General features: G+C 39.6%; 1 protein-coding gene across 1 annotated transcript in view; it reads right to left on the bottom strand.

Moving 5' to 3' along the window:
• Positions 1-2,498: 2,498 nt before the first annotated feature.
• Positions 2,499-15,361, bottom strand: part of LOC105439685 (melatonin receptor type 1B-B-like) — a 13,573-nt gene continuing 710 nt past the window's right edge. The window contains exons 2-5 of the mRNA XM_030989618.1: positions 8,737-8,873; positions 6,735-7,004; positions 3,521-3,775; positions 2,499-2,945 (exon numbers count right to left, since the gene is read on the bottom strand). Of these exons, the coding sequence (XP_030845478.1) occupies positions 2,802-2,945; positions 3,521-3,775; positions 6,735-7,004; positions 8,737-8,873 (806 nt within the window). The 3' untranslated portion in view covers positions 2,499-2,801. The remainder of the gene's footprint in view (positions 2,946-3,520; positions 3,776-6,734; positions 7,005-8,736; positions 8,874-15,361) is intronic.

Here is a 15,361-nt window from a genome sequence, read left to right as displayed (position 1 = left end):
TATACCGATAGTTCAAATAAATTAGGAATGAGTAGGCCGACACAAAAATGCAAATATATACATATATAAATACATCATAATCTCTATTTTACATTTTCACAGACAATTTCCTTAAAATATGATCAAGATTATAATGGTCGTATATGACCTCAGTTATAATGTTCTGCAGAAAAAGAAATCTGAACAATACGAATTATCAAAAAAAAAATTGGAATGGTAAATTGATTTAAATAATTTAATGGACGGTAAATTATAAGATAAACAAACTGTGATAATTTTACCCATGTCAATATTAAAACTAGGTAAAACAAAATCGTAATTGATTAAACGTCTGTTATCATGTTATTTTATTTCTTCATTTCTATAAATGATAAGCTTTAGTCATTTGACATGAGTTTTTTCTTTTCCCAACATGCAAGGCACAATATTCGTTAACATATTATCTGTACAATGATATTTTAGAATAAGTTGCATGAAAACAGAACTTAATCATCCTTTATAATCGGCTTTGAAATACTTCCCTATTAAAAAGCATCAAAAGAGAAACAAAACAACACTTTAGGCCTACTTCTGAAAAAATCTCCACACGTTTTGAAAAACATCTAAAAAAACAAATTCTTAATTTTGTTCATAGACTAATAAGAACAGCATCCCTTATGCTCTGCACGGGGCGCTATATAAACGGGCCTACAAGTTGTCTTATTACGAGAAAAATGCTTAACAATAAACTGTTTTTATACATAAAAAGTTCAAAACTGCTTGTGCACGCGGTCTATACATGAACTCAACGTTAAAGTGCGGGTTCATAGAAAATCACAAATACGGCAAATAGCGTATTACTAGAAACTGGTAAGCTATTAGATGACTATTAAGCAAGTTTTAGGTCAACTACATATCGGGTGGTTTATAAAAATACAAATAAAACAACCTCCATAGCATCTGGGATATGCGAGAGATTCGCCGGAAAAAAAAGTTTTCATGCCGTCACAATATGAACCAACCCTGCCCAAGCAGACGACATCCCATAAAGAATGAACATAATTGCAATGCTTATATTTCTCAAATTATAATGAGTTTAGTGTATATAAATGTGATGGAATTTTACACCATTCAAAAAGGGATATGACCCCCATTCTGATAACTAAATTCTTTTGTTTGTAAATACACAGGATATGGGTTAATGAACGATCAAAGAAACCACACTTTCAAATTAAAAAACCTCCGGAATGATAGCTGGACGTCATTATTGTTCCCTCTTGAAACGCCGAACCTGCCGCGGTGTATGCAGCTGAAAATACAATGGCGTCTTATTTTGTTTACAAGCGACGGATTCCTTTTTTTTTTAATCCTTGCATTTTTTCATCAAAATAATACCATGCACGGGGTTAAGAGTGAGGCAATAGATTAAACATTTTGCCTGAAGGTATTGAAGTAAGAGAAATAACTGAAGAAAAGATAACAAAACAGGCACTGAAATTGTGTGAGATGTCATGGGACATCGTCTGCTTGTGCAAATCATGTTCAACATGTGACGTCATATCTCAGCAGCGACCGGGGAGCTTTTCAGGTGCTATGTCGGGGCTGTATCTAAGCATTTTGTAATTGTTAATAATCATTACTTCGAATGTTTCCAAGCACTGGCTTTTGATAACCTTGGCCAATCAAAGTGTCACCTTTGCAATGATGACATTAAAGTTAGTTTTTTTAATCAATGAACCTTCTCTTTAACATTTTAATTTACACTATGTACATTAAGGCTTGGTATATAATTGTATACATATAATAATAATAATAACGTATCTATATAGCGCATTAATTTTCCATACAAATCTTAGAAATGCGCTTTACAATTATATTAACAGAAGAGGTAAGTTTTGAGATATATTTTGTTTAAGGTATTGAGAGATTGTTGGTTGTGAAGACATCTGGGTTTGTTATTTCACGGTTTGTGAATGCTCTGTCACCAAGTGTGGGTAGCATCTTGGAAGATGGATGGTTTAGCGTGATGCCTTGAGCGGAGCAAAGGGAGTACCGGGATGGTTGCCTGATGGTTATGAGTTCAGACAGGTATAGGGAGGAGCCAGACCATGGACGCATTTGAAGGTGAGAACAAGTATTTTGTATTGAATCCCGGGACCTGATGGGTATTTACAAAACCTACAATTAACAAACTTTATATAGTCGTTGCGTTGTGAATGACTCCATCCAGCGGCATAGCTACATGAGGCACCCATCAAGTGTTTTAAATAAAACGAGAAAAGAGGGAAATGAAAGGGAGAAGTGGAAAATAACGACTGGGAAAAGGACGCGAAAAGAAGACACCTGGTACAAACATGACAATGACTGGTGTTCTGGGTACGTACATGTATTAGGTAACCAGAACATGATTTATATTGGATATACAAAAGGTTATTAAAAAAAAAACTAGAGTTGATTTTCCGAAAATAAATTCTTTTTTTATTTTTTTATATATATATATATATATATATATAGAACGCTCCACCCAGTATACATTAGCTGACCCGCATTGCACTTACAGTGATACCGATTGTTATTATCCCTGTCCCTCAATTTAAAAACTATTCTGCACATTACATTCCACATTCAGAGAAATATAGATAATAATGTCTTGCTCAAAGACAGATTAGACCCTGGGTTTCATTCATGGGCGTAAATCTGTCATTGATACCTATTGTTCAGGGGGGGGGGGTGATCTATTCATTCACCCCCTGAACAATAGGTATTACGTAAGGATTGACGCCCATGGTTTCCTTGTTCGTCGGTGTCATGGCGAAATGAAGCTAGGTAATCTGACTCTCTTCGCATGCCCTTGATTTGCCGACGTCAGGATCCGCCGACTCCGTTGTGGAGTTGTTGGTATTGTTTACAGAGATGCCACAGCCGCAGCGACGGATGAGGAGTAAGCGTTTGTATCCTTCTCGGAACTGCGATGGAAAAAGTGTAAAATATAAAGTACTCATTAGACACATGTGCAGAGACATAATAGTCGTCACCCAAACCAAAGACAGCAACAGCGGAAAGATGCACCATCGGCAGCATTGGGCACCTCTAACGCCACCAGCAGCACCCATCACCAACACCATCATCATCACAACCCCCATCTCAACCGCTGTCCCCATCACCACCATCATTACCAAAATCAACTTCGGCTCCGTCACCATCAGAACCCCTACCACTAACATCAGCACCACCAGCACAGTGAGCATCCCAACACTACCTTCGCCAACATCACAATTACAACCACCACCATCGTCACCACTACCACCATCGTCACCATCGTCATCACAACCACCATCTTCGGCACCATCATCATGGCAGCACCACCACCATGACCACCATCATTATCCGTGTCATCAGCACCGACATCGGGACCACTACCACCATCGCCAGCATCGGCACCACCACCACCACCACCACCACCACCAACACCACCACCACCTCCAACTCCACCAGCACCAACCACTACTTTCACTACCGTTTGAGAGAAAAACACTTTTACCCTTCGGTTTGTAATCCCGTAGAGAATGCTGTTAAGACTAGAGTTCAGGTGAGCCATGATGACGGCCCCGACGTAGAGCTCTTTCGGATACACGTTGTTGACGTCGGTGAGGACGATGATGACGTACGGCGTCCAGCAGGTCAAGAAAACGATGAAGATGATGAAGACGGTGATCATGAGACGACGGTCGGCCTTCGACACCCGGGGCATCTGGCTTCGAGCAGCCTGGTCGCCCTGTGTTTGCCAGCTATGAATCTAATTATGAGATAATGATGATGATGTTGATAATTCAAATTTTGTATGCACGTCTGAGAATCTCCACCAACGCTACCTCTCCCTACTTTCTGCATGCCGAATATTGCATGATCCCCAAATTTGTATGCCCTTTTAGGCCGATCGTATGGATTCGTAGATCGCCGTCTACGGCTTACCACAAATAGAGGATGGGAGAGATCGCGATTGCGAAATAAAATAAAAACCGGCCGGATTCTTAATTAGTATTGATACTACCCTTTCCCTTTAGATAATTGAAATTATCATTACCTAGCAATGTCGGGTACCTCGTTTATACACCTGAAACGAGAGTAACATTAATGTGGGCAAAACACCACAAGTAAGAGTCTTCACCAATTTACCACAGTTCTACCATGAGGGTATCTGTCTATGTTAGTAGGGACTTTTAGATTGAGTGGACGAGAACACGACGAACGCCGACTGATCATGCGTGTCAACGTACTGAACTGCCCATGTTGACTACAATTAGAAATCTTTTAGATTGCACTCGACGATATACATGCATGCAGGAAGTAACACTATGAACATCACGGACAAAGAAAGAGGACAAGATATACAGTTCCTCATTCTACCCTCAATAAAAGAACATCCCTTCACTGCTATTATGTAAAAATGTGTAGAACAGGTGAATATGCATGTGACACCTGTTCTACACATTTTTACATAATAGCAGGGAAGGGATGTTCCTTTGTCTACCCGAGGAACTGTATATTTTATGCGCACGCGGCATACTAGTACCTTGAGCATGTAAAGGCGCTATGTATGTTGTACTAGATTTAGGAAAATCAAGTTTGACGCATTCTCGATCGCCGACCGAGACGACGTGACGCATGCGCAGTGCCTTAAAATGACGTCACACGTTGCAGTCAAAGCTGTCGACGCGCAAATCTAAAAGTCCCTATTCTCTCCGGGCCGTCGACTTCTCTCTAACGCATTACCTCATTGTACCTTCCCAATCATTTTGTTGATAACGTATTGTCTATCCATCCCACAGGACGTCTATCAACTCGGCACTTCCCTCCAAGTTCGCCTTGGTTGCTAGTTCAACACTTTTCTCTCTTCTTTTCCAGTGACCATACTTTGTGATCTTTCTTTTCTTGACTTGTGCCACCATTCTTACTGCTTCTTGTACCCTAAATATGTTCCTGTCCCTTACATGTGTTCTCCTGTTCTTCCAGCTGACCCTGACCACGATGGTAGATAGACATCAAGAAAGACAGTTTTCTGATCATGAAGTGGTTGGGGTGTTAATCGAAATGGGAGATAGAGTGAGATAGATTGGGCAACTACTAGAAGATGAAAAAAAATTGAACGAAGGACACATCTGAAAAACTTTGTTATTGTCATTTATCTCTTCAATAATCAGCCCATTTTGAAATTGTTATCATTGAAGGTTGCTTAACATTTTCAACCGGACAGAAAATGCTAAATATAAATCACATTTCCCAATAAAATATGCTTTATTTAAAGACTTCTAATATGACCTTCATGACCAAGCAAATCAGTCGCGTTTGTACCCCCGTAATGACGATTACGATTTAATGCAATGAATACAAGGAATCATGAAATAAAGATACTAATCACCCTGGGAGTATTGTCCTACATGAACTGGGCTTTGAAAAGAATTAATGTATATCTGAATAAAAAGATGCAATTCTCAACCTTGACCTTTTGGCTTCGATATGAAACGGAAATCAGCTTCTTTGAGGCCGTGTCGACAATTCGATCCTTGGATGAGATTGCCAGTTTAAAATTCAAGGTTTACTTGGCCTCTACGTCGTATATTCCGGTATAATACGGTGGAAAACATGAAATCCAGTAGTTTGATATTAAAAAGATGAAGAATTCAGGCAAATTGACGCTATATTAGCTAGATCATTTGAAAAGGAAACCTTCAATCTGAATGCCTATACATAATAGAACAATGATAGGTTACAAGAAATACCAGACTGATATAATTCCCGGTATATTATAAAGCCTATAAATAGCGATTCGGTTTAATAGCTTCTAGTGGAGTAAATCTTTTACGTTACCATGAAAGGATCTATTTCATTTTAACCTAAAGGCTTTCAAGCAAGATCATTCGAATTTTTGTTGGACGTTATATCAATAGTTCTTTCATATCGATTCAGGTTGAAAAGAAAAATATTTTGCAATGATATAATTTGTCTAAGATTATTGCGTCAACGCAGCAACAGAGAAACACAGCATTTCTTTTTTTTGACCTGCTTGATAACGATATATTATTTTCCTTTCTAGAATTTTGTTTTTTGATGTGCCTTCTTCGCTCTTAAAACTAGATAATTGCATTTCAAAGGAATTTTAATTGCGGGGTAAAAAGAGGAGCCTAATTATGCGCCCTCATTGGTGTGTCACTTAAATATTGCCTGGTTAGTATTCCAAATCGACGCAGATTTTCTAAACCTCGCGCTATAGGCCATGCCCATGATCAAATCCATTCATCAAAAATCATGGGTATGTACCTAAAGATTGCAACGGACCTTTCCTGTGCATGTTCAGTATTAATTATTATATTTGCCATTTCTCCTAAACAGAAATCTTCCAACTTATTTTCCCTATATAGCATCCTCGTGAAATATAGACTGTATACAATGCCCCCAACGAATAAAAGAGTCATTTTAAGACATTTCATGTAATGCTATAAACAATTAATTGAAAGGCTTTTTAATGGGAGTTTTGTCAAGTGAAGTGTAACGTTAAAGTTCGTACTACATATATATATATATATATATATACCTTTTCATATTTCTTAAAACTATTTTCTATACTTGAAAAATTTGGAGTGTTTACTGATGTAGATCTTTTATCATCATTCAGATTCAGATTCAGATTAATTTTACAAGCTTTTGTATTGGTCTGAAATGTATCAAGAGGAATCGAATATTTAATATGTTTGTACCCTTCTTTCGCTCTCTCTGACGAATATGAATACCCGGATGTAACAGAAAAGAACAAGACAGAGAGGAATCACCACGCCCATCCCGATGAAGTAAAACGTGTAGCCGTAGTGCCCCAGTCGGTCGAATGAGCATCCCATTTTCTTGACATCAAAAATGTGTGCGCCGAGCCCGATATAGTTGGGTAAATCGATGAAAGCGCATAGGATCCAAAGACTAGCCGTCATGAGGAGGGTGTTCCGTCGAGTGTAGATGGTTCCGTAATATTTGGACTAGACGATGAGGTGAGAGGCAGATGGATCGGAAAAGAGAGAAAAGAGAGAGGGGCGGGGTGATTTTTTGTATTTATTTATTTAAGATGTTTCAACAAAAATTATCGTGAAGCGTAAAACATGATATCACACTTTTAACAAGAAATGTTAACCTTTGGATAATGTAGCAAACAATGGATTAATGGAAAATCTTTCTGTTTATGAAAGGTTTTAAATATTTTCTGGTAATGACCTAACATAATCATTTACACAAATACACACGCACTCACCCACACACCCACGCATTGCTTAAAGCTTCCCATTAACCCAACCCTAACCCGTCACCACCAATTAAGTTCACCATGACAGTTTTAAAGATTTAGTCTAAGCAGACTATCGATCCATTTGACCTTGCAGAACGCACCCCGCCCCTCATCCACCCACATACACCCACATACACACACGCACACGCACACACACATAAAAAAAATCCACAACACCATCACTCACCTTTACAGAAACCCTAACCCACACAATCACTCACATACAGACACTCGCGCACACGCACAGACACACATTTAATACAATAGATGCTTGATAGAGGTTATGGACGCTGGATTCCCCTAATAATAATTCAGTGTCAGATCTCAGGGGCCATTCTTAATGCACCAATAATGAGAAGAAGTAGAAGTGGTAAGATATCAAACACGCCTTGTAAATATGAAAGGGTATCAAACACTTGTCTCGAGATCTAATGACAGAGTAGAGTTACAGTATCACGTGATCGATAAAGACTGACAAAAATAATAAGCTGCCAATAATATTGCTCCGTGATTTTAGCAAGCAGGCATGGTTTGCGCCCCTCGGGAGGAAGGATAATGGGCTCGAGTGCCCAAAATACCCTACTTAAGTTATTAGATTGAATTTTTCTCGTAAACGAAAGAAAATGGATTATCATCGCTCAAAATATACTACTGCAGCAATAAAAAGTTGAAAAATCCTTCATTGAATATTTCCAAATTCATTTCTACTTTCCTTTAAGCAATGTCAATACCCCTGTTCCTTAAATGGTGAGGTAAATAATGTGGTATCTAGCTCTAAGTGAATGTTATCTATGCTTATCAATAAGTTTTGTGGTGTTTTGCTTTTTTCCATTGCTCATATTGCCATTATTTCCGCTTCCCGTAATCATGGTATCTGAACTTGAGGAGGGGCGATGACTCAGAGAGAGCAGTGATCTTGAAAACGGAAGGTCCCGGGTTCGATACCAAACTAATACGCTCGTGTCCTTTGGTAAGGCATTTATCCTTATTATCAACTCCATCGGAGAGGACTTAAAGGCCTTTAATTAAGTCCTCTCCGATGGACGCGTCGCGTCGGTCCATTGTTGCTTACTTTAGTATACGTATGCTTTCTTATAAGTCAGGTTTAACAAAAAGTGGTAACAGTTAATGTTTCAATAACTTCCCACGTCATATATTTAAATTCCTCATTTCATCCGCTTAATGCCCTTTGCAAACGAGACATAATTTGTTGACGTATGTCATAATTAATGCAGCAATGCACAGTTTCCAGAGCAAATAAACCGTTGAATAACTGGCGAATACAGTATAATAATATTACCATCATAAAATGCTTTATTAGCGCAATGGAATAACTTACATCTCGTGTGCAACATCCATAACATACACTCTTTCCACCATCTTTCAATTCCATTCGCCTGCTTTGATCCTTCCATCGTTGCCATAGTTACCTTAGTGATGCATATGTATCTGTTGATGCTAATGGAACAGATGCTCCACATAGAGCATGTGCAGCTGATGATGCATACAGAGGCTGCCATGTTGCAAAGAATCGACTTGCTTTTAAACAACTGCGGGTAGATGTTTCCTGTTGAAGTAAGAACATGAACATTTAAAGGTAATACAAAGTTCTGGTATGGGGTCATGAATTTGGTTCAAATGAACATTTTGGAAACATATGCGATCATATAATATTCAGTGATCATTGTCGCGGTTGAAATCGAGTCTAAAGTGATGAAATTGTAAATAATCAACTCTTCATGTTACATAGCTCTCTCTCAAGGTCAAGGTATTAATTTTGCTATAACACAATGTTTCTTGACTAAAACTGACCGATTGGCTATTCCCGTTTGGTAATTATATATCACAACTACATATTCTGAGATTTTCATGATCGCAACTACCATTGTATGGCCGTAGGAGCTATTTGAAATTTATTAGAATTTACCGGGAGCACCGGTAAATTTTTATATTCAATTTTTCTCGAAAGCAGAAGTGTTTTAGGGGCTAAATTTTCTAGTGCTTCTAAAACATACACAGAGACATCCATATATATAAAATTGTAAAGAATCACTATCCAGCCAATTTTCAGAATTTCCCAAAACTTTGTATTACCTTTAAGAGTTTAGAAATGTCAAAGGCTACCAGACAAATCCCAACAAAACTAAAAGTACTAGGCTGCGTCTCACGACACCGTCATAAGTACAAGTCCAACGACATCCCGTTGAAATGCGTGTATTAAGTTTAACACACGTTTCAATGGGATGTCGGTGAAATTGTGGTTATGACGGTTTCATGAAACGCTGCCCTGGTGTCGTAGACGAGTGGTTCAAGTCCTTGTTCGGAGATGCGAAGGTCGCGGGTTCGATCCCCCACACGGCATTTATGACGTATACAGTAAGACATCCTGTACAGTGCCCCGCCCTCTACTAGGTGTTATATGGGTACCCGGTATGTAATATATTCAGCTTTGTGATCGTATATATAAATCCAGCGTATTAACTTTATTTAAAAAAAAAAAATAGATTTAATAATATTATTATGTAGGATATTAATGATAATAGCGACATTAAGAATGTGTCCATCAGGCGCGGATCCAGGGGGGCGAGCGGGCTTTGGCCCCCCCCCCCCCCCCCCGCAAAAAAAAAAAAAAAAAAAAAAAAGAGAGAGAGAGAAGGAAAGAAGGGAAAGGGAAAGAGGAGAGAAAGGAAAAAAAAGAAGAGGAAGAAAAAAAAGAAAAGAGGGAAGAAGTAGATCGGAGGGGGGGGGGGGCAAAAGGACTTGCCTCCCAGGCTGTTGCCCCCCCCCCCCCCCCTCCCACTCAAAAATAAAAGAGAAGGAAGGAAAGGGAAAGAAAAAAGGAAAATAGGAGATACAAGAAAGGAAGAAAGAGGAAGAAGAAAAGAAAAAAGAGGGAAAACGACACAACAAATCGTCTTCTTTCTCTAATGATTTAATGAATCGTAAGCTTCCGCTTAGCGCGGGAGGGGGAAACTCAATTCAGACGAGGATTATTTTTTGGGAACGTACAACAAATCGTCTTCTTTCCCTAATAATTTATTGAAATGTCAAAGCTTCCGCGTTTCGCGGAGGGAGGGGGAAACTCGCCCCTCCCTGCACCCACCCACCCCCAATTACGTCACTGCTGGTCACCATTACAAACCAATATTTGGCTCGCATAATTTCAAATTTTGCCCTCCCCCCCCCCCCCCTAAGAAATCCTGGATCCGCGCCTGATGTATATACAACGGCAACAGTTTCAATATAAAATGTAAGTTCTTCTTACTTAAATCATTGGTCAGGAAACAATTATTTTCCCATTGTTGTGTATTGTATTACATTTTCACTGACAATGAATTCACATTGTAATGCAATTTTCAAGTTTCCTAGGCTTATTTAGGAGAACAGAAGATTGATATTGTTTAGTTGTACGATAACATCACTCAGTTTGATTTGATTTGATTGAAGATATATCTCATTAAAAACAGAGTAAAGGCTATACAGTTTCAAACAAACCTACACCATTAAACTTCAAGCTCACTCACACATGATTTATTGCGACTTTTTCAAGGCTACTTATTATTTCAAGTTCATGTATATACAAAGGGCAACAGTTTCAATATTAAACGTAATTAAATCAATGGTCTGGAAAATGTTAATGCCCATTGTTGTATATTATACAAAATTTTCCATAACGATGAATATACATTGTATAATGCAATTTTCAGGAAAACCATACTTGTCGTTACTGTTATATTTGTTATATGATACTAAAGCAAATCGTTTCGCTTATCGATAAGATAAATCAATGTGAAGTACGTGTAAAATAATGAAATCATTACGTGCTATTTTTAACCGGACTAGACATTTGAAACGTATAAAAAATGTATACACTATTGACAGCAAGCAAGTTTTTTAAACAAAGAATTCAGAAACTGAACAACATTGTACATTTTAGTCTACACGGCATGCTCTACACCCTTAGTTGGACTGTAAACAGTTGTTTTCTTAAGTCTTCCATATAAATATAAATTTAAAGGAGGTCAATAATCATTAAGAAAACACCACTTTCGTAAGGTTGACACATCAATATATATTGTGCACACGTGTGCACAATGTGATAATATTTTTTCTTGGGGGGGGGGGGGACGGGAGGAGGGCAATCCAAAAAGGGACTGATATGTGAACATTAATATTGATAGGTCGCTTCACAAAAGGGGCATACATAGTCCTTTTTTGTGGATAGTTTTTTGAGCAAAACACAAGATAGGTGGAAGGACGGGGTACACGTCTTCTGAGGGGGATCGTCCCCCATGGATAATTTGAAAAAGTGCACACCAACAAAATGTATAGCAAATACTGACTAAAGACTGCAACACGCTTTAAGGCTCTGGTGGGCCCAAGAGTACAGCGTTTAGATATAAATGCTAAAATCTTCTCGCTCGGTCGCTACGCTCCTTCGCATAATATCCTAAAAATATACAAGTAAATATTAAAGAAAATATGTATTCTGTTGGTATCACGTAGTACAAATTACACTGTATGTTAACAAGATTAAAAGTTAAAGAAATAGATCAGTGTTCCAAAAATGAATATTCAGCTTGCTCTTTTAAGAAGTCCCTTCCTGCTCAGTCAAACTAAAATTTACCTAGTAAATATTTACAACCCTTCGGACTGCACACTAGATATCGGCAAAGTAAAAGTGAAGCGTGAAAAAAGTATATTGCTTGTTTTTATGCTGTAGTTTTGCTAAAGAATGTAATTTTGTAACACAACAAAACTTCAAAAACCTGTGAGGAGTTTACATATAAGACTTATCATACAGCTTTATGGGGGTAGTCCCTTCCGTCACCTCCGCCTCTTTCACTGGCGTACTGATGGGGGGGGGGCAGTAACCCCCCCCCCCCAATACAATTTAAAAATGGGTTATTTTTTATTTGATGCCAGTGATTTACAAGTATTGCTAAAATGGCAGTATTTTTCCATGAGCTCCCGGGGGCTCTACCCCCTGAAACCCACCAAGGGCCCTAAGGTGGGCCCCTGTTTGCTCATCTGGCCGTAATTGAATGCCTAAAGTCCTTGAGCTTTCGGGGGCTCTGCCCTCTGGACTCAACCAAGGGCCTAAGGCGGGTCCATAGATGCGTAATTTGGTGCCTAAAAGCCCTTCCGTTATGTATTTCTTATGTATTTCTTTGTCTTTCTTGCTCCATATTCTCTGCACTCTCCTTATGTATTCTTTTGTTTTCCCTTTTCTATTACCTTCTCTTCCCTGGGTATACGTGCTTGCACATGTACTATATATATGGCTAAACAGTTTTGTAAAAAAAAAATATGCCCTAACGGTCAAGGAGTAAGAAGAAGGCAAAAAGAGAACAAAGACGGCATCCATGGAAGCCATGTGAGAGTGTCCACTTTTTTCGCTTTTACTTTCACCTTTGCATTCTTTCCTGAATCAGGATTTATAAATGTTGTGTACCTGCGTAAAAAATCCCGCGTACGCGCCTGCCTAGTATGTTAGGCAACGACGTTAACAGTTCTAGTACAAAGCAGATTTATTTCCGACATGATTTAAACAAAAATATCGGGGCAGCGCCAGGAGCGTCACGACGTGAAGGACATGTGCGCTAAAGAAGCCACCATTATTATCATTATTATTAAATGTGGGTTTGTGCATGTGAGCGTGTGTGTGCGTGGGTGGGTGAGTGGGTGCTTTTTATTACTTTTCAAACCGGAAGAAATCAATGGTAAATGTTCATTTATTAAGCTGCATATTTGCACAAAACAATTTCAAATAATAAAAAGAGAAAGCATACTCTCAAGAGAGCCGGCTTGACTAATTAAGATTCTTCGAAGCGATACCGCAAGATTGACATTCTTTAAATCCAAGGAAACAATTATAACATCCACTGATTCTATTTTTCCCGAAAAATACCTTCTTTAGCTCATTGTTAACTCGGGTAGTATTATTTGTTAACCATCGGGTATATATAAAATATATAAAAGCACACGTGCCCTGATCAAGGATATATTGCTTGTCTCCGGAAGAAAAAAAAAATTGAAGAATGATGTAACAAATTCTTCGGATGCTATATATATGTCAAGGTTATTACAAAAGACTTTTATTATTCTAAATTAAATGAATAATGCTTGCTGATGCCAATGCGAATTCAGAGTCACCATTGTCTGCTCACGAACAAGATGCCTTGCCTAAGTGGACTTTGTATCATAATGTTACTGGGAAATGGGTGTAGATAATTAAATTATGGTACTTGCTTCAAATTAAAGTCATAAACGGGCGTGCATTACGATAGCTTCTGATTAATGAACTTTTTTTATTTTTAAAAAGGCCGAGGGTTGAAACTACACAATTATTTCCAGCACGTTTAAAAAGAATTCAGTTATAAACCAGGGTTGATTAAACATTCCCGCCCTCACACCGGTGGGCGATGTAGGACAGCGAGTGTTTTTTGTCGGGGATCGCCCCCCCCCCCCGGAAAATCTGAAAAAGTGCATACAAAAAAAAATGTATAACAAACACTGACTAAATACTGCAACAATCTTTAGGCTCTGGAGGGCCTAAGAGTGCAAAGTTTAGACAAATAAAATGCAAAATCTTCTCGCTTGGTAGCTACGCTTCCTCGCATAATATCCTTCAAAGTGTACAAGTGAAGTGTGAAAAGAGTATATTGCTCGTTTTTATACTATAGTTTTGCTAAATAATGTAATTTATTAATAAAACAAAACCTCAAAAACCTGTAAGGGGGGTATTCACTTTCGTCACCTTCACCCCTTTCGTTCATTATGCTCCCTCGCACGTGTACAAATGTTGCTGAAATGGCATGATTTTTCCTGAGGTTCCGGGCACCAGGGCCCTAAGGCGGCCCCTGGTTGCTTATCTGACCATAATTAAATGCCTAAAATAACCTGAGCTTCCGGGGCTCTGTCCACTGGACCCCACCAAGGGCTCTATTAAAGGCAGCCCCTGGATGCTCATTTGATCGTATATTAATGTAATAGCGGGTTGTTGATGCGGACTCCCCCCCCCCCCTCCCTCCACCCCTACGTTTTTGTTCATTACGGCACTGTCAAAGGAATTTAGTGGTGTGGCAGGCAGGGGCGTACGCAGGATTTTTTCAAGGGAGGGGGGTTTAAAATATTGCTCCCGAAAATTTGAAAATCGCGCCGGCCGAAAAGTCGCTCAGGGGGGGGGGGGGGGGGGGGGGGGGGGAAGCGGCCCCACAACGCAACGACTCAGCCAGCCGAAAAGTCGCTCTGTGGGGGGGGGGGGGGGGGGGGGGGGGGGGGGGAGTAAGCGGACACTTTTTTTTTTGGAGGCCAAAATTTCAAAATTTGACATTTTTCTTCGATGGGGTGGGGGGGGTAAGGTAATTTTATTTAGGTTAGCCGTGGATATAATTTTTTTTTTTTTTTTTTTTTTTTAATTAAAAAAAAAAAAAAAACCAAAGGGGGGGGGGGGGGGTGGGTTTTTTTTTAGGGGGGTTTACATACATAAAAATACCAAAGGGGGGGGGGGTTTGAACCCCCAAAACCCTCCCCCTGCGTACGCCCCTGGTGGCAGGGATTCGAACCCCGTACCCCGAGGCCGAGTCCGGTGACTTATGCTATGGTCACATTACCCAAAAGTAGCCTGCTCGGCGGACGAGCGGCGAGTTTTTTAACCAATTCTGCCCGGCGGCTACCCAGCCACCGAGCGGCGGCCGCCCAGGTACCGCTCGTTTTTAGGGCATCGCTCGGTCGCCGCTGAAGTTTTAGCGCGGAGTTAAAATTTGGGTGGCGCCTGCTCACTTTTCACTCGCCGCCCAAAATACGCTCGCAGCCTGGGCGGTCGCCGCCCGGGCACCGACCTAATCGCTGGGCGATGCCTAAATTCCTGCAGCGACCGAGCAGGCTACTGATCGGTCGGTCGCCGCTCTGATTTGTGACCATAGCTTTATCCAATAGACCACAAGACCTGTGCAAATGATCTTTAGTTCCTTGAACTGATTATATTTTATTTCTTTATGAACACAATTAAAAAAGTTATACAAAGTACCTAAGAATTAAATAATGACATAA

The sequence above is a fragment of the Strongylocentrotus purpuratus genome, unplaced genomic scaffold, assembly GCF_000002235.5.
Source record: "Strongylocentrotus purpuratus isolate Spur 01 unplaced genomic scaffold, Spur_5.0 spur5_scaffold_18, whole genome shotgun sequence".
NCBI lineage: Eukaryota > Metazoa > Echinodermata > Echinoidea > Camarodonta > Strongylocentrotidae > Strongylocentrotus > Strongylocentrotus purpuratus.
Note: the sequence above shows the minus strand (reverse complement) of the source record. Positions and strands in the feature narration are given on the sequence as shown.